Source organism: Lonchura striata, chromosome Z (genome assembly GCF_050655825.1).
Source record: "Lonchura striata isolate lonStrDom1 chromosome Z, ASM5065582v1, whole genome shotgun sequence".
Taxonomy (NCBI): domain Eukaryota; kingdom Metazoa; phylum Chordata; class Aves; order Passeriformes; family Estrildidae; genus Lonchura; species Lonchura striata.
Window position 1 is genome coordinate 3,839,513 of NC_140740.1, and position 18,831 is coordinate 3,858,343.

Consider the following 18,831-nt stretch of genomic DNA (forward strand, 5'->3'; position numbering starts at 1 on the left):
TAGAATCTCATTGCAATCAAAGTTTCTCAATTTTCCTTGGAAGATATGGTGGTCGATGTCAGAAGATAGGAGGTTATACATCATAGATAACGGCCTGTCCCTCATGCTTCTCTCTTGCCACAGATGACAGAGGCAACAGTAGTGTCTGCCCTGGCTTCCACTGCTCCAGGAGAAGAAGCCAAAGAGGAGGAAATTGAGGACTATGACCACGAGGCTCCATCAATGGTCATACCGGAGCCTGACCGTTCAGAGCCAGTAAGTGCCAGTTTTGGGTGGCGCTGTGTTGTCTTTAGTGCAAGGCAGAGCTGCAAATTTCTGACCAGCCAGCTTTTGCTGTTGCTGCCTGAGGATGCTGAGTGCTGGAGTCCCGCCACGACCCAGCAATTTCCTGCAGGCAGTGACCTCCAGCTACAAATTGGCTTTGGACCTGTCATTTTGAAGCACCAAAGAGTTGGGGGTTCTGGCTGAGCTTCTGGCTGCTCAGCTGAGGGAATTTCTGTCTCTGGGCTTCTGCAGTGCTGTCGCCAAAGGCACAGGATGTAGAGCTGCAAGTGGCAGGGTTTGGTTTGTTTGTTTTCCCTTTGTGGAAAGGTGTGTTTGGCTTGTGGGAGTGATCTGCAGTTCTCTGCAATAGTTCTTCACTTGTACAGTCTCTTTTGAGTTTTGCTAAGCTGCATGGAGATGATTGTGCTCTCAAGGAACCTGTGGGGTGACATTCTTGTCAGGTGTGGCCAAAGAAACCAAGTGCCTCGTTGGGAAGGTTTCTTCGGGGCAAAAAGCAGAAGCAGCAAGCTCATGTGGACGCCTTTCACACTGAAGCCTGCAGATTTTGGAACTGGCATTAGGGCCTAGGGTGGGGGTGAAGCTGCAAGTCCTTGACTGCTGTCTTGTGTTGCTGAGAAGAGGCAGGACATCTTGGAACCGGAGATGCTGTATTTGAAATCAAACGGATAACCTTGTGGCTGGGCAGCTGTGTGGGCCAAAATGACCCAGGGGTGCCAGTCAAGAGCAGCTGAAGGTGGGCCAGCGCCTGGCCAGGTAGCCAAGAAGGCCGAGGGCATCCTGGCCTGTGTCAGCAGCAGCGGGGCAGCAGGAGCAGGGCAGTGACCGTCCCCCCGGGCTGGGCAGCGCTGCGGCCAGAGCTGGGAATGCTGTGTCCATTTGTTGGCCCCTGTGAAGCAGAAAGTCCTTGAGGGGCTGGAGCGTGTGCAGAGAAGGACACAGGAGCTGGGAATGGCTGTGGAGCACAATCCAAGGAGGAGGTGCTGAGGGAGTTTCAGCCTGGACAATGGGAGCCTCGTGAGGGACCTTCAGGCACGCTTCCATAGATCCGTACATGACAGTGCTCACCACCAGCACTGTTTCCCTGCCAAACTTGCCCTCACTGCCTCCAAGTGTTTTAGCCACCTGAGGAGGGGACACTTTTGATTTCTGGTTTGTTGCTTTGCTAGGAGGAGAAGCCCTGCCCATTTTCTCTCTTTTCAGCAAGCACAGCTGCTTCTGCACAAACTTTTCCTGCCCTTTTCATTCGCTGGATGGGATTTTGATCCAGTTTGAATTTTCTATATCTACTGCAGCAATAGCAAAGGCCATGGTGTCTCTTTCCTATTTCTCCATTTCAGAGCTCTCAAGAGCCAAATGCTCCTTTGCGTGAAGGCACCGTTGCTTGCTGATATCAGCCAGGGAGGACTATCAAATTCATAGAGTTCATCAAATAGAGTTATGTTGAGATAGCCCATTTTAATCGGGTTGAGTGATTAAGAATCCCAATTATAACAAAGTGGATGATTTCATCTTTGAAGAGGTTGTTTTGGATCTGAGGAGAAACTCGATTATAAATGAGAGGTAACGGCCTGTCCCTCATGCTTCTATCTTGCCACAGATGGCAGAAGGAACAGCGGTCTCTGCCCCAGCTCCATCTGCTTCTGGTGAAGAAGCCAAAGAGGAGCAGCAAATTGAGGAGTATGACCACGAGGGTCCATCAGTGGTTACACTGGAACCTGAATCTTCCGAGCCAGTAAGTGCCAGTTGTGGGTGGTGCTGTTATTAGTGCAAGGCAGAGGTGCACGTTTTGCTCTTGCATCTCAGAGATTTCAAGATTTAAAAGGTCAGTTACACAAATAGATCATTGTAACCTGTTAGTAGGCAGTGTGGAATATTTAATTCAGAACTATTTGCAGTACAGTTGGATTAGCCAATTTTAAGACATGAGAGTGCCATGGAATCCCATTGTAATCCAGGGTTCTCAATTTTCCTTGGAAGATGTGGTGGTAAATGTGAGAAGAAAGGAGGCTATAATTGGAGGAAACAGCCTGTCCCTCATGCTTCTCTCTTGCCACAGATGGCAGAGACACCAGCAGTGTCTGTTCTGGCTCCCTCTCCTCCTGGTGACGAAACCAAAGAGGAGCAAATTGAGGAGTATGACCACGAGGCTCCATCAGTGGTCGCAGCAGAGCCTGAATCTTCAGAGCCAGTAAGTGCCAGTTATGGGTGGTGCTGTCTTTAGAGCAAGACAGAGCTGCAAGTTTCTGACCAGCCAGCTCTTGCTATTGCTGCCTGAGGGTGCTGAGTGCTGGAGTCCTGCCAGGAGCCATCGACTTCCTGCAGGCAGTGACAGTAGAAGGAGCCAGGTTCTGTGGATGCATTTTTTGGTGTAGTCTGTAGCTTTGTGAAGTGCATTGGAACCTGGAGGCAGGGTGAAGCTGCAAGTCCTTGACTGCAGTCTAGTGTGGCTCAGAAGAGGAAGGATGTCTTGAAATGGCGGATGCTGTGTTTTTAGTCCAATGAGCAACTTTGTGGCTCGGGCAGTCAAGAGCAGCTGAAGGTGGGCCAGCACCTGGCTAGGTAGCCAAGAAGTCCGAGGGCATCGTGGCCTCTGTCAGCAGCAGTGGGGCAGCAGGAGCAGGGCAGTGACCGTCCCCCTGGGCTGGGCAGCGCTGCGGCCAGAGCTGGGAGTGCTGTGTCCACTTGTGGGCCCCTGTGAAGCAGAAAGTCCTTGAGGGGCTGGAGCGTGTGCAGAGAAGGACACGGGAGCTGGGGAAGGCTGTGGAGTGCAAGGCCAAGGAGGAGGTGCTGAGGGAGTTTCAGCCTGGACAACGAGAGCCTCGTGAGGGACCTTCAGGCACACTTCCATGGTTCCATACGTGACAGTGCTCACCACCAGGGCTGTTTCCTCAGCAAATATCCCCTCACTTTATCCAAGTGTATTTTCCTCTGGCATTTGTGGCTCTCCTGTGTTTGTTCGTTTGGTAGGAAGAGAAGTCTTCTTCATTTTCTTGTCTTTTAGCTATGCAAGTCGATTTTCCTCCATCTTTTCTGTCCTTTTCCTGCACTTGTAAAGATTCTCCTTGCTTTTTCTTGTGTAAGGGGGCCCTTCTAAAGGATGCAGTATTTTTGCATGACACATTGTTTGGGACAGGGAGCTGTTCTGGTGCCAGGCCAGTCAACAGGCCCTTGCTCTTTGATGTCTTATTAACAGTCCCTGTGTCTTTTTGCAACCCACGGAACCAGTAGGTGTGGTGTTTGGGAATTGAGCAGGAAATCAATGCCCTTGCATTCCAGCTGGTCCCCAGAGATCAGAGGAGCTGGGAGGGGCTGGGCTTTATTTCTGCTTACAGCCCCTTTAGCACTGTCAGTGTGGTCAAGTCCATGAGAAGTACTTAGCCAAGTACAGATGCTGCAAGAGTGCAGTTCCCAGTGCAATGCTCTGGATCTGATTGTATTCCATAAGGATCTAAATGCTCTAAATTCCCTGAGAGTGTGGTTTATTGAAGGAACAGGAGAGCAGTCTCAGGATTGCTGCTGGCTGGGGCAATGGCTACCAAGTGTTGATGTGTATAGGAATGGAAATTATAGTAACAAGAGATTATAAGAGTGAGATCTGTCTGTCTGTCTGTCTGTCTCTCTATCTATCTATCTATGTATCTATCTATCTATCTATCTATCTATCTATCTATCTATGTAACATTTACATAATTGAATCTTCTTGGCTCTGGTCCAAAGCAGTTGGAGGTGCAAAGTTCACCTAAAGCATCCCTTTCAGGAGAGGATTAAAGACATATTCCATTGACTAATTCAGGCAGAGCTATTTCCTCCTCTAGATGTGGTGTTTTTTTCCCCTCAGACATGGTTTCCTCCTCCAGCCTCTTCTTCTTGAAGTCCCCAGTTAATGCTTTAATGTTCTGCCTGTCCCAGAGAGGTGGAAGAATTCCATATTTTAGGTGGTGAAGAGAACATGAACTCCAGAAGTGTCTCTCACAAGGGCTGAGCTCACCCAGGAAGCCACCTGCGGAGCCAGGATGGAGCTGTGGGACAGGGTGGGGTGTCAGTCACTACTGAAAGACAAACAGAGCATGGAAGAAGCAGAGGGAGGTCCTCAGCAGACCCTTGAGAAATGCCACATCTTCCCTGTCAGCTGCCTCAGAGGCTGTTGGACCTTCAGCCCCTGATTGCAGTGCCAGGGTCACTTTGGCATCTGTGCCTCTCCACAGGGAGAGAATGACGCAGGAGAGCTGCAGCACTGCAGTGCTTTGGGAATGTGTGAGCCCATCAGTCCTTGAGTCTTGGCCCACAAATGTCATATGGAAAGTTGAAACCCATCTTCTCTGGATTTCTGTGCAGGTCCTTCCAGAGAAAGAGCAGGAGCAGCCTGCTTTGCCAGAGATGCCATGGCAGACTCGGGGAGAGCTGCTCCCAGCCCAAGAGCAGGAAGAGCAGCTCAGGCAGCAGGTGAAAGAGCCACAGGAGAAAGGCCAGGTAAGCCTGACTCGCCAGGTGTCAGAGGGAAGGGCAGGAAGAGGGGCATAAAACGGAGGCACTGAAAGCACAGAGCCTTGGAATCTGCCAAAGTCAGCACTGGGACAGGAGGGTTACACTGGAAGCAGAGGTGGGTAGGGCAGCAGAAAGAAGTGGCTGAATAAATGTGATTTTGAGGCTGCAAGAGGAAAAAGCTGAGCCTGATGGCAGCTCCCAGTCACTTGCTCTGCATTTGTGTGTACAGAACATCAAGGCAGAGTCACAAGCAGAGCTGCCCGGAGCTCAGAGTGCCATCATGGACGTGAAGAAGGGGAACAAGGAAGACATGAGAAGAATTGAAGAGGACATGAATCTCCATCAGCAGAGGGGCGATCAACAAAACCAGGTGAGTGAAAGAGTGGCAGCCACTCCACTCGTGAAAGATCCTCTCTCTTGTATTTTACAGAACTTGAAGGAACAGCTGGACACGGAGTTTCAGAAAGTTCACAGTAAGATGAAAGCAAAGGAGAAGAGGCAGGAGGAAGAAATTAAAATCATCAGAGAAAAGCTTCATCCTCTCCCTCAGGCTCTACAAGAGCAAGTGAGTGAAAGAGGGATAGCCACTGCAGTCACCAAACTGGTGGTTTCTGCCCTTCTTGCCTTTCCAGTGCAGAGCTGCAGGGAGTGAGGTGATGCCTCTGAGTGCCATCCTGCTGTAGTGTGTATCACACTCACTCTGAAGGATTTCCTGGTGCTGAATCTCAACTGCTCCCCTGGACAGTGTGACTTGTCCTTTGGCCTTTTGGCCAGCAGTCATCCAAATTGATTCCTGCTGGCCTGTTCCTGCTCTCCTTGTTTCTTGAGGTGTTTTTACAGGGGAGCATGGTGACCCAGAGGGAGGATTGAAAGAAGCTGTCTGTACCCCTTGTAAATCTGTTCTCTCCCTTTCCTCACAGTCAATGACTCTTGACTGACAGAGGTAAGCCGTAGTCTCTGACTGTTTTCTTCTGTTTAACTTGAGGTGAAAGTGTTGACATCTCACCGGGCAGCCTACAAAGACTTCCAGCAAATGGGTGGCAATGAAGATCCCCAGGCTTGGCATGAGGTACAGAAACTGTCCCCATCAAAGCTGCTACAGGTTGAGCATGACCTGAAGATGGTGCAGGAAAAGAGGACACAGTGGGAGGAGGCAGAACATTTGAACAAGGAGCTGCAAGTGTGTCTGAAGCCTTTGGAGGGGGAAAGGAATCCTTAAGAGGAAGCAGAATGGCCATTGTGGCAGTGATCCTTCAGAAAATCCATGAAAATGGAACATGAATCTGGCCATGAACTTGAGTAGAGCTAGCCTTTGGTTTTGACCCATCCAGTTTGAGAAGTGGACATCAGAAAAAACCCATTTAAGAGCCCTGCATGTGGCTGAGAGCACCTTCCTAAGGGCTTGCATTTGAAGTGGGATCTCAGGCTAATCTCTGCCAGGCACCTTTCTGACATGAACTCACTTCTTGTCACAGATCTACAAGGGCTTTGTCAAACCTGCTGCAGGAGCAGCATTGTCTAAAGGAGCCTTTGCTCCCCAACCTGAGAAGTGGAACCGGGGCCATTTGCTCATCTCCAGCACTGCTCAGCAACAGGAGAACAAGGATGACTCCGTGGAGCAACTGAGTACGTCGGCTGTATTTCTTCTCTGAGGGACAGTGTATTGTGTGCATGTTTCAGCATAGCTGTACCAAATGGTTTTCCTGAGTTTGGTGTCCCAGGGACATTTAGAGACATTTCCCCATGGGAACTGCTGTAGAAAATCAGTCTCTGTGCTGGCCACTTGTGCTGCAGAGCTGTCTGCCTGGTTGATGTTGTTACCCAGGAAACCACAAGAAGTTCAAAGCTCCAAGCTCTGGGGCTGCCTTTTGCATTTCCTGGAAGCTGAGGTCTGTGCTTTAAAGTGAGCATCTTGCATTTTGTTTCCCTCAGGGAAAATAGTGAACATGGAAAATCCTGTGGGGAAATATTCTGAACTGGAATATATTGGAAGCGGGTGAGTCCAACCACAGTTACTTCTCCATAACCATGGGCCAGGTGTTTTTCTGGTGGAATATCTATGCAGTGTGAAGTCAGGCCAGCTGCAAACAGACATCTATGGCCATGTTCACACACTGGGGATAGATTGTCCCATCTCTCAGTGCTGCTCAGAATTTGTGAGTGTGCCCTGAAGGTGTTGTCAGAGACACATCCGTGCTGCCAAGATCTCTTGCCTTCAGCAAGGAACAGGACCTGGAAATTCTCCTTGTCTCTCAAGTGTGGGACAGTTCTCTGTTAATTTCCTTAGCATTTCTGTATCTCTCCAAATCATACAGCCACACTAATAAAAGGGCAAGAAACTTGCTTGCCTGAAAGAGCAACCTACTCCCTGATAGCTGTCAGATAACAGTTCTCAGGAACATTTCTTTCCAAGAGTTTGATGAAGGAAATTCTCCATGGTCAGGATGAAAACTATGAAAACTGCACAGTTTAGAACCTGAAACCTGAGATGAAAGAAGGAGCTCTCTTTAGGAGCTGAGGCAGTAAACCCCAACACTTCAGGGACAGGCCCAGTACCCATGCACTTGAGAGGAAAATGCATCATCTGCCTTCTGGCAGAGCCCTCCTGCATCCTGCAGGTCTTGGGCATTTACAGCAGAGATCTCCTGTGTGGGCTGGCTTTCACTGCACGATCTAAATGGCTTCTCCTTTCTTTGCTGCTTTTTTTGTTTCTAGGACTTTTGGATTTGTGGTCAGAGCACTCAACAAAGCCACAGGAGTAGAGGTAAATATCAACATCCCTCACAGACTCTGCTGCACTCAAGGGCTTTCCCCTCTGGTGTGGGCAGCTGTGGCCAGAGCTTTGGGTAGAGCTGTGCTGAGGAGGCACAAGAAACACAGACAGGTACCAGGCTGCAAAATACATTGGGGACAGTCTTTGTCCTTCTCAGCTGCCAGAAGGAAGTCATGCAGGGCAGCAGTTCATTTCAGAGAAGGATGTGCTCACTCGCTCTCAATTGCTAAAACAAAGGTGGTGCCTTAGAGCATCTCACTGCTCTTTGGGGCTACAGCTTCAGAGTCCTGAATTCTCACTTCTGGTTGCCAGCAAATACATCTGAAAGTTACTGGTAGCTCTTTAGCCACCTGCAGTGCTGCACTTGGGAACTGCACAAAGGGAGAGATCTGCAAGGCGTCCCTAGAAGCCCAAAGTCCTGCCCATAGCCCAGGATGTAGCCACAGAATATTCAGGCATGGATTACTTCTTCTGAATCCCATACAAAACAGCAGGGAGTGGGCTCAGAGGTTTGTGGGTGATAGTTGAGACACCACTGTCACCAAGTGTTCACGGCAAAACCTCAGCGGCCACGTGTCCTGTTACTGGCCCCCAAGGGAGCGGAGCAATGGGCTATTGCAATGTCAGTTCCTAATTACTGCAATGCCTGATCACAAGGCAGTTTGGCACAGATCGCTGTGTCATTGCAAAATTACTCGCTCCAGGTGGTCTTGTGCCACCAACTTCTCAAGTTACTGGTTTTCAATGTCATTTTAGGTGGTCATAAAGAAAATAAATCTCCAAGGACCGAGGAAGAAGGAACTAAAAGTCAATGAACTCATGGTCATGAAGATAAATAAGAATCCCAACATCGTCAACTATTTAGACAGGTGAGTTGTTGTAAATGTTTGTTTACATTCTGCAAACATGCAAGGATATTCAGTGGCAGAAAATAGAGCTGTAATTATTGGTGAATTATTACTGCTCTGCTCATGTCCAATGGATGGGAAGAGAGTGCATCTTGTCTGCAGGAGTATTCCCTGGCACACATAGTTTGAAAATTATTCAAAAACCTGCATCAGTCATATCTACCTAAATCAATAGGCTGTAAGTTCACAGCCACCACATTATTTTGGGGCTTGATTTTTTTCAACAGTCCTCTTACATCTGGGTAAACTAACATGGATTTTCCTTGGATTGTGTCCCCTCTTTTCCATTGCTTTGCATGCCAGGAAGACTAGGTGGTTATTTCCAGAAACATGCAGTGGGACAGGCTTTTTTATCTGTTCCTAAACTGCAGTTTTTACTTGCTGGCTATTTAAGGCCTCTCCTTTTTCAAAGCTGTGCCTTTCTTCTTGAGACAGGTTGCAAAAAATGCACAGCCCAGAGGGAATCTCTATTCCCTTTATTCTGTCCTTGTCACAAAGGGACTTGGAAATAAGAATCAAGAAAACAAACTAACCATGCATGTTTACCTCCATGCTCTTGTTTCCTTCTTTCAGCTACCTTGTGGATAATCAATTCTGGCTGGTTATGGAGTTCATGGATGGAGGCACTCTGAGCGATGTCATCAGCAAGACCTACCTGTCTGAAGAGGAGATAGCAGCCATCAGTCGCGAGGTCAGGGATCCCACCCGTGCTTCAGAGGGCTTGGGCAGGATTGTCTGGGAAACAGGGGCTCGGAACAGAGAGGTTCCATGTATAAAGCTTTGTTTCCCTAGTGCCAGTATGCTATGGGCAAGTAAAAGCATCTCAAGGGAACTGCCTGCCAGTGCCCCTGCACTCACTGTACTCAGTTCTTGTACTCTTCTCTCCTGCTGTTGTATTCTCGCTCTGCCTACTGTATTTGTATTTGCTCTTCTCCACCTTGCCTCCTTCTTCAACCTGTCTGCACTGAATTCCTTGCCTGTAAAAGCAAAGGTGCTGGTGGCAGGATTTGAAATGATCAGCTAAGAAACAAAGAGAGACTCATTTCTCACAGTCCTCAACTGAAAAGAACAGTAGTGCAGCCAAACTGCTCTTTGCTTCAGGAAGGTGACTGATGTTATACTTTAAGTCTGTGCTGAGGCCAGCAACAAAACCTTCGTCATGCAGCCTCCCACCCAAAAGTGATCCACTTCACACCAGAGAGAGGGACTTTTGCTTTCTTGGCCAAACCCCTCCTTTGCCCTCTGCATGGAGAAAGCACATCCACTGCAGCAGCAGTCATCCTGGCAGGTTTGCAGGGGACAGTCTAGAACAGCAGGTGCTGTTGCTCTTTCAAAAGCTGACATGCCTTTCCTTAGAAAGGTCCTCCTCTGCAAGTGTTGCAACACAACTCTTCCTCTCAATGGCATTGTGTTCTGCCATTACTCGCCATTCCCATGCAGAGGGAATCTTTTAGAGCTGTTTCCTTTCTGGTGTGATGAAATCACATCACTAATTTTTGTCCTCCTGTTTCTGTTTTCCCTCTCAGTGCCTGCTAGGATTGGATTTTCTTCACTGGAACCACGTGATCTACCGAGATGTGAAGAGTGACAACATTCTTCTCAGAACCAATGGCTCTGTCAAGCTGGGTCAGTATATTCCTGGTCAGGTGTAGCGTTCAGGGATGTGGGGTGAGGGGCTGCTTTGAGTGGCTGCCAGCTCCCCAGAAATGGTGCTGGTGGCAGTGCAGGGCCCCACCGCTGTGAGCTGAGGGCACAGTTGTAATGTGCACAGAGGTATAAGGAACCACGAGAAGTCAAGAGTGGCGTTGGTTGGTGTGTGTCCCTTCCAGAGGGAGGGAGCCACAAACTAAAGCTTCAGGGGAATAAAGGCCACTGCTGTGAGCAGCGTTAAAAAAACTGGGATTTTTTGGAAGTGGCCAATTTCATATGTCCTTGGCTAAAGCCCCAAGGAAACCGAGCATGGACAGTTCTCCAGGAGATTCAACAACACATAGACTGAGAGTGGGGAATTCTTTTGCTTGGTTTCCTAACTTGAGCTGGCTTTCATGGTATGTTTATTACTCCACAGCTGACTTTGGCCTCTTTGCTCAGCTCACCCCTGAGCAGCGTAGACGGAGCTCAGTGGCCGGCACTTCCGGCTGGATGGCGCCTGAAGTGCTGACAGGTCAACCATATGGCCCCAAAGTGGACATATGGTCTTTTGGAATCGTGGGCATTGAAATGGTGGAACGAGAAGTTCCTCACAGGAATGAAACTCCTGTTTCGGTAAGGTGCAAATACTCCCTGATCCCATCTGTTTTTCACACCTGTCCCATGTCCTGTGTGCCATTGGACAAATCCCATTGCCATCTGCTGGCACCACTTCCACCAAGGTCCCCTTCTAAACATGTCCCTGCAGCACATCAGCATCTGCTGTACATTTGGTTGCATCAGAAGTGAAGTGGCAGTTCAGAAACCTGCCATTTTGGCCTCCAGCCTGCCTGACATTTCTCATTTGCTTTTTGAACTCCGTTGGTGCTCTGTCTCTGAAGGGCAAGAATTTTTCAGTGGAGAGGTTAGACATGTGATAAATATCCTGAGAAACTGAGGTCAGACCTTCCCAGATTCAATTTTATCGGTAACGTAAAAAAAAAATGAAAAAGAAAAAGAAAAAAAGAAACAACCACCAAAGCAATGCCCAAGTAGTTTTGTGTAGGAGTTACAGTGGGTAGGATTGTCCGGATGGAGGGAGACGAGACATCTTTGAAGCCAGGTCTTGGAACTTTCAGTTTATTGCAAAGGGCGTGGGTGCAGGGCCCTGCTTGGAGCTGCCAGCCACAGCTCGGAGCAGGCCCAAAAGAGGAGCCCAAAAGAGAGACCTGAAAGAGTGAGGAAGTTCCTGTTACAGTACAATAAATCTTCTTCTGGGCTGAATATTCAATTTTTCACTAACCAATCTAGTACAAGATACAAACACTAGAGCATTTAGCTACAGCCTATAAGAATCATTACATTACCATATTGTGTTACATTTTAAACCCTAAAAACTAGTCTTTGGACCCCTTCTGCCAAGTTAGTAGGGTCTGCTCTGACCCTTGGACCTGTCTGCCAGCAGAGGGTATAGTTTAATCAAAAGGGGATTACCTTCAGCTGGCCATACCATTGTTTTCCAGTTGTTCATTAACTAAGGCTAGTAACTATCTCAAAGCTTACTTTCATTTCAATCTCACTTGCAGTTTCCATATTCTCAAAATCTTTTGCCAGGCATACATATTTGTAAGGTTTTCCCGTATCATCTTCCCCAATAGTTTTGCTTTCTTTTTCTTTTTTCAACCACAGCACATCAAGTTTCCTCCATACTGTAGCATCTTTTCCAAGACCTGTGGGTCTTCAAAACTTCCAGGCTTTCAAATCATCTGTACATTGTTCAGTCATGTGTGTGGGTGGCCTGGATAAGTTGAGGATGTGTTTTTCTCTGACTGCAGTAACACTAAACCCTTGGCTGTTCCTGGGTACTTTAACAAGTTGATGAGCTTGCAGCCCAGTGCCTGGGGCTGGGACCCAACATGGGCGGTTGATGCCGGTCCTGTGTTCCTTTACCACAGGAGCAGGGACATCCCTGGCTTGCACAGTTCTGAGGACAGTGAGGACTCCAGCTCCCCACCATGTCCAGTGGCTGAGCTCAGTTGCAAGCGAGACAGGATAAAACCCCCTTTGTGACCTCTGGGGGTGTGGGAAAAGGAAAGAAAGCTGCCATAATTATTTATACTCCAGGGGAGTGTGCTTCCTGTTTTAGGCTTGGAAATTTTCCTCTGAGTTGAAGAGGATAATCACGAAGTCTTTTTGGTCACCATCTATTTCAGTGCCACCAGCACAGAGCTGTTACTATTGTGATGGGAATTTTTATGGAGACCAGGGTGCAGTCTGGTGTCATGGAGAGCCTGTCAAAACCTCCCACTTCTTACCTACACTGTTTGCGATGGGGACGCCATTAATGCATTGACTTCTTCTTCAGATTTGACCTTGAAAAGGTTTCCTTTTGCCACATAAAGAGGCTGAAACTTGCAGCTGAGAGACAGAGCTGCAGGTGGCTCCTGTTTGCTCAAGCAAGCATTTTCATCCCAATACATTGTGCAGGCATCTTAAAGGGTCTGTGTTGAATATGAGATTCCAAATGTTTGTTTCCTTACTTTGAGGAATACCTGGTGGATTTCTTTTCTTGCCTCCCATGTACCACTGTTTTCTAGAAGAGGACAAGAAGCTCAATGAGTTTTGGTTTATGACCACTGTGCTTAAGGGACCAACAAGCACTGCAGAGATGCCTTTCCTGTACTAATCCTTGGAAATAGTAGAGTTAGTTAGTGTAGCAGAGTCCATCTTCCGAAAAGCCTGTCAGGGTGGTGTGAATCCTGCAAGAAGGAAACATGCTTTGCTGATGTAGCTCCCACTAAGTGGGTCAGTCAATGAAATTGACTGCCAAGGCACGATCAGCGGGATGTTGGAAAAGCCGTGGCTTTTTGTTGGTAAAGGAAAGTCATCTTTCCTTTACCATCTGCATCTTACCAGAACCTGCTCTGCAGAGTGGAGCTTAAACACTGGGCTCAGGGAGAGCAGTTACAGATGGGAAAGAAGCAGGTGGAGCCTCGTGTTTCCTTTTCCTGCAGGCTGAACTCCTGATAGCCAGAGGAGAGAGACCACAGCTGCGGCAGCCCAACCGATCCTCACCTCACCTGTGTGACTTCCTGAGCTGCTGCCTGCAGACAGACCAAGAGCAGCGCTGGTCTGCCAAGAGGCTCCTGCAGGTAAAATGCCAAGGGGCTGAGGTGAAACAGTGTCCGAGGGATGGGCTCCTCCTCCACTGAGGTCCGAGGCATCAGATGAGCCCCCTTCCTCCTCACCTCCAATCTTGGTGATGTTCAAATGAAAACAGTGAGGAGTGCTAGACTGGGCTGGGCTGGCAGGGCTCTGCAAAGTCCTTTGGTCCAACTGTCCTGAAATGAGCAGGGACATCTCTAAAGAGATCAGGTTGCTCAGAGCCCTCTACCACCTGAAGTGGAATGATTCCAGGGATGGAGGCACCTACAAGCTCTTGGGACAACCTGTGCCAGGGAGACACCATGCTCCAAGTAAACAAGTTCTTCCTTAGACCTACTCTGATTAGATCCCCATGTGTTTAAAACTATTCGCCCATACTCTCCTTTAACTGTCCCTGTTAAAAAAGGTGTTCCCCACTTTCTTCAAAGCTACTCTGAAATCTTGGAAAGCAGCAATAAAGTCTCCCTGGGGCCTGTTCTTCACAAAACTGAATAACTCCACCTCTCTGAGCATTTCCTGAGAGGACAGGTGCTCTGTTTTCTGGCTGTTTGTCTTGCCCTGATTTGGTGGGGTGTTCAGTTTTATCTAATGGCAAAAGAACTGAAGTACAGTAATGCAGGCTAGAGAGACATGAAATGGTGTTGGAGGAAGCCAAGGCTGCCAGTCCTGGCAGAGCACTCTGGAGAGATTTGGCTGTGGGCAGGAGGGGCTGTGAGGGACTCACTGTGAGCCTCTGAGGGGCCCCCACACCACCCTTAGAGTTTTCTGGCACACAAACAGGGACAGCTGAGAGGGACTTGTCCCAGCCCCATGTGCTGCCTGGCACACTCAGGCAGAGGGGAACTGGCCCAGGCTGACTGCCAGGTTGTGTGGCAGAGAGGGAACTGCAGGACCAGCACCGCTCGGCTGGCCCTGCTGGGAAGGAAGGTGCCATCCAGCACAGGAGGGGCAGGGCATGGAAAGGCAGACACTGCTCTGTGTGCCTGTGGAAATTAGCACGGTGCCTGTCTTTCCAAGACAGGGACCTATGGGAGTCATTGGAGCTTCTTGAAAGGAAGAAACCCCAGGGACAGAAAGCACCATTTCTAGGGCACTGGCAGGGCAAAAATCCCGGCAAGATGGAGAAACCAGAGTAAATGGATGAGTGGGATTCTGGGCCAGGTTTGCCTGTGATGGCAAGGTCCTGCACATGACGACTAGGGAGCAGATGGTCCCGTTGGTTTACTTTCTGGGTCTTTCTAGGAGTTAGAGGAATCCTGATTGAGTCTGTGACGCACTGAACTTGGAAACTCATGTTTCACTGTTCTTTGTTGTTTTTTTTCCTGTGGATTAGCATCCGTTTGTAACAGCAGCCAAGCCAGCATCCACCCTGGCACCACTCATCAGCTCAGTGAAGAAGAAGAAGACAAAGAAGACAAGAATGTAACAATCAAGATATTACCACCAAGTTAGAGTAGGAATGTAGAGTAGGACTCTAGGATTGTTAAGTAGTTTTGTAGTATAGGTTTATAGATAGGATTATAATTAAATAGTTTTCAAAACATCAAGTCATTTGGAAGATTCCCTTCCTTCTGGCCCCTTCACAAAACATTTCCTTCTGAATTGCCAGTTGTCTTTTATTGGTGCTAAGACATCCTTATGGCTCCTTTGGTATGGTTTGTAAGTGGAGAAGGCTCTTCTTCATTCATCCTCTCCAGACCACACTGCCTTTGGCATACGGCCCACGGGCCCTGTTTGGCACATCTGTGGCACCTCCAGTTGAGGCAGAAAGGGCAATGGCATTTGCAGGAAAAAGCAAAGGGGGAGTGGGGCAGCCAAAACATCCTGTGCAGATGCAGGCCTTCAGCTGTGACTCGAGAGCATTTGGGTGCCTGCCACTTGGATTTGTATCACGAAGGGCAAAGTCTTTGGCTGGAGGAGAGCCTCGCTCAGCGGAGAAAGCAGAAAGATCAGAGAGGTGCTCTGAAAGGTCTCCTGCGGTGCAGAGCTGTCAGCGAGTGTGAGCTGAGAGCGGGCCCGGCCCTGCCCGGCGTGGAGCCGCAGCAGAGCCCTGGCAGAGCCCGGAGCAGCCTGAGCCTCGGCAGGGCCAGGCTGCAAGGAGGCCCTGGTAGCTGCAGGAGGCACAGCCCGGCCCTGCGTGCCTCTTGCTGGCAGCGGGCGCATCCTCCGCTCTCAGAGCCCAAGCGCAGCCGGCTGCTCCCGAGGGCAAGCGGAGCCCTGCTGGGCACAGCCCAGCCCGGAGGCATTGGCCCTCTGGAGTCTGCCCGAGGAGAGAAAGGCCAAGGGCAGCCGAGGCCCGCTGGCCTGGCTCAGCATTCCCACTCTTGTGCCGCTGCCCTGCGACTCCTGGCAAAGGTCAGCAGTGTGTGCAGCACCCTGGGCACCGGGGCAGGGAGCCGGGCTGCTCGGCAGGCTGGAGCACAGGGCAGCGTCCTTCGGGCACGGCACTTGTGCCAGGGGACCCGAGGCCAGCGGGAGGCAGGGACAGCTTGTCAGCTCACGGCTGCAGGAGCCAGTGCCTCACACAGCTCTGGGAGGCAGCGCCCGCAATCCTGCAGCTCTGCACTGAGCCACAGCAAAGCTGGGAGCTGCAGAGTGCTCTGCAGAAATATTCAGGGCCGGCAGGCCAGCCTGCTTTGTGCTCCCTGGCACACAGCAAGCGCTGTGCCACGCCGCAGCTGGGAGCTGCTGGGAGAGAGGTACTAGAGATAAACTCTTATGTGCAATTAAAAGGAGACAAAGTCATTAAAGCAAAAGAGAACCTTCTTTTTAGCAGAAGGCTCCTCTTGAAAACAATAGCAGGTTTCTGAATATAGCAGGAATTGGATTAAACCTAAAAGTCTGCCACTGCTATGACTGAAATACTAATTTGCATGTTTTCTTATTTCGGAATCAAAATATGACCATGGCTTTTAATGTTGGGTTTTTTGCAGCTAAAAGTGCAGATGCAATAATCACAGAACTGAGGTCATTTGAGATTACAGAAAGTTTAAAAACTATGCATGGGAAGGTAATAACAGGAATTTCTAACTAATAACAAATGGTTTGTCCTGCAGTCTTGAGGTCATGTCCTTCTACCCTTCCCAAATGAAAACCTATTCACTGAAGACCCATCATCATCCCAAAACCATGTTTAAATTAATTGGACCTGTTGATTAGCCCATGTAAATTAGATCTTTTATTTTTATTTTCACTGACAAACTCTGATTCAATGTTAAATCATCAATCTTTCAAGGAAAAAATATACCATGCAGAGTAAAACCCAGGGCAGAGGCTTCTATACATAGTGTTGCCAATCCCTGTGTGACAGCTCCTGCTAGCTTCCTACATCAGCCAGAAGGCAACTTCACTGCAACACAGACTTTCTTAATATTGGTGACATTTTCAAATCCAAAGACACTGCTTGTTTTCAAAGTCCTGAAAAGTGCATTCTAAGTTCATGAAAGCAAACACAGAAGCACTGATTTGGTTTAGGAGAGAAGGTGTTTGTGCAGTTGAATAACAGCTTGCATGTTGAGGTGTTGGGGGGGATTTCTATGTTTGCGCTCACCTTGTTTGAGACAATGAGCACAGTGTCACCTGTGCATCCCTGGATATGCCTTGAAGGTGCAATGATTAATTTGTAATCAAAGGGGAAATGTATCTAAATTTATTAGGATAACCAGTTACTTTGCAAATAGACTGATAGAGAAACTTAGCAATTTTTGTTGGAGAATGGCTGCAGGAGAGGGGTCATGGATCAATGGAACAGTTATTCATTGATACCACTGTTTAAGACCCCAGAATCAGAATCAGCCTGTGTCTGGCCTGGGAACAAAGCTTGGGAAACAGGCTCTGTATCTAGGCCCGGGAAACTGTACAAGGTCTGTCTAGGCCTGGGAAATAGAACAAGGTCGGAATGAGATAATAAGGACAGGCATAGCCTTGAAGATATGCTCTGTCCTTGGAAGGCATGACTTAGCAATGAGAACTTGGCTTGGAGAGCTCAGCTACAGCTGTAACCACCCGTAGGAGAAGTAAAACAAAGACTGTTGCAGATGATAGCTAGATATGATTGTTCTCTCAGCTAGCTGGATGTCACGCCTGCCCTTGGATGAGTCCTGGAGTGAAATGGACTATTCCATTCCACCCCCCAGAAGATGTATGGCTCATCCCACACCTCTGTACCTGCCCCTAAAACATTAGTGTCTGTAACCCCATTGGCCCATGCCTTATCTCAGCCCACCTAGGAGCCCCGATAAGGGGGTCCGAGAAGCCATGCGGTCTCTTGGACCTTTCCCTCTCTCTTGGAACTCCTTCCCCCTCTTGGAACCTCTCCCCCCTCTTGGACCTCTCCCCCTCCCTTAGAACCTCCTCCCCTCCTGGGGCTTCCCCTCTCCTAAACCCTCCGTTTGTCTCTCCCCTCCCCCGTCCTCTTAAGCCCGGCCACGTGCTACGCCTGAGAGCACGAGGCACGGGCCTTCCTACACCCCCAATAAACCCCTTTCCCCAAGAGCAAGCTTCAGAGATCCCTGCCTCCCTCCACCCACACCGTGCTGGAGCGTGTTCGTCCCGCAAAAGACCTTTGTAAACTTGACCAATGAGAGCTGTTGCTGACTTTGCTTGTAGCAAACCCTACATAAACTGACAGGATTTTTGAATAAAAGAAGCTTGCTTATCAATCATACTGACTGTGCTTATCTTCCCTCCGCCCGCGTAATCACCACTTGTCCATTCTTTGTACAGAACAAGCTTTTAAACCTTTTTAACTTAATGTGAACATGATACATTCCTTACCTTCATATTGCAACATATTTTCTAATTACATGATTTCGTAAGCCCTTGTAGACCATGTGCAATTTCTACAGGACGTCATCGTCAGCCTCTGTTGGTCATTTTGGATGAAGGCTCAGAAGACTTCCTCAGGCTTCAGCTGTTTTACCTCTGTTTCTGCACATGCTCTACAAGACTGTCTGCTCAAATAGCCATTGGTTAGCCTTTTGCAGTTAGCTTGTTCTGCTAAATTTGCTGATTTCTAGAAAGTGCTTCACTCCCATCCCCTGGTACAAAGTAACTACTTCTTTCTGCATAGCTTTTAGCATAGCTCAAGCATTATCTCATTGCCTCAGCACCTAAAAGAAGGTAGGGAGGAGGGGGCAAACCAGTGAGGGTGATGGGTCATTATCTTGTTATCTAGGTATCAATTCTTAGATTAACTAAGGTGTATTCTTGTCCATAAAGTACGTGTGGGGATACCACAGGGACAGAGGCAATGTGTGGATTTGGAGCACTGGGCTTGGCACCAAAATCCTGCTCTTGAGAGGGGTGCAGGGACACAGGGAATGTCAGAGGACAATGAGAGACGGGGACATGAGGCCATAATGGGCCAGGCATGATCCTGCACAGGATGGCAGCAAAGACACTTCCTCACCATGGCCCTGGCACTCCAGGACACCCCAGAAAGGGCTGAGGAGTCCTATGTGTAACCAGGAGGGGAGACTGACATCACTGTGGGTCCCAGCATTCGCCAGTCCCTTGCTGGCCATTCAGTGCACACTGGGGACGCTGGGCATCTGTGGGACATGGGGATGGGGTGCACAAAGTTAA

At 48.9% G+C, this 18,831-nt stretch overlaps 1 protein-coding gene across 1 annotated transcript in view; it reads left to right on the top strand.

Moving 5' to 3' along the window:
* LOC146763573 (uncharacterized) overlaps nucleotides 1-14,717 on the top strand; it is a 33,317-nt gene extending 18,600 nt beyond the window's left edge. The window contains exons 10-24 of the mRNA XM_085567550.1: nucleotides 124-255; nucleotides 1,883-2,017; nucleotides 2,342-2,473; nucleotides 4,621-4,755; nucleotides 5,000-5,335; nucleotides 5,756-5,839; nucleotides 6,246-6,396; nucleotides 6,703-6,766; nucleotides 7,486-7,534; nucleotides 8,300-8,412; nucleotides 9,025-9,142; nucleotides 9,978-10,077; nucleotides 10,520-10,716; nucleotides 13,095-13,232; nucleotides 14,579-14,717. Of these exons, the coding sequence (XP_085423676.1) occupies nucleotides 124-255; nucleotides 1,883-2,017; nucleotides 2,342-2,473; nucleotides 4,621-4,755; nucleotides 5,000-5,335; nucleotides 5,756-5,839; nucleotides 6,246-6,396; nucleotides 6,703-6,766; nucleotides 7,486-7,534; nucleotides 8,300-8,412; nucleotides 9,025-9,142; nucleotides 9,978-10,077; nucleotides 10,520-10,716; nucleotides 13,095-13,232; nucleotides 14,579-14,671 (1,977 nt within the window). The 3' untranslated portion in view covers nucleotides 14,672-14,717. The remainder of the gene's footprint in view (nucleotides 1-123; nucleotides 256-1,882; nucleotides 2,018-2,341; nucleotides 2,474-4,620; nucleotides 4,756-4,999; nucleotides 5,336-5,755; nucleotides 5,840-6,245; nucleotides 6,397-6,702; nucleotides 6,767-7,485; nucleotides 7,535-8,299; nucleotides 8,413-9,024; nucleotides 9,143-9,977; nucleotides 10,078-10,519; nucleotides 10,717-13,094; nucleotides 13,233-14,578) is intronic.
* Nucleotides 14,718-18,831: the final 4,114 nt, after the last annotated feature.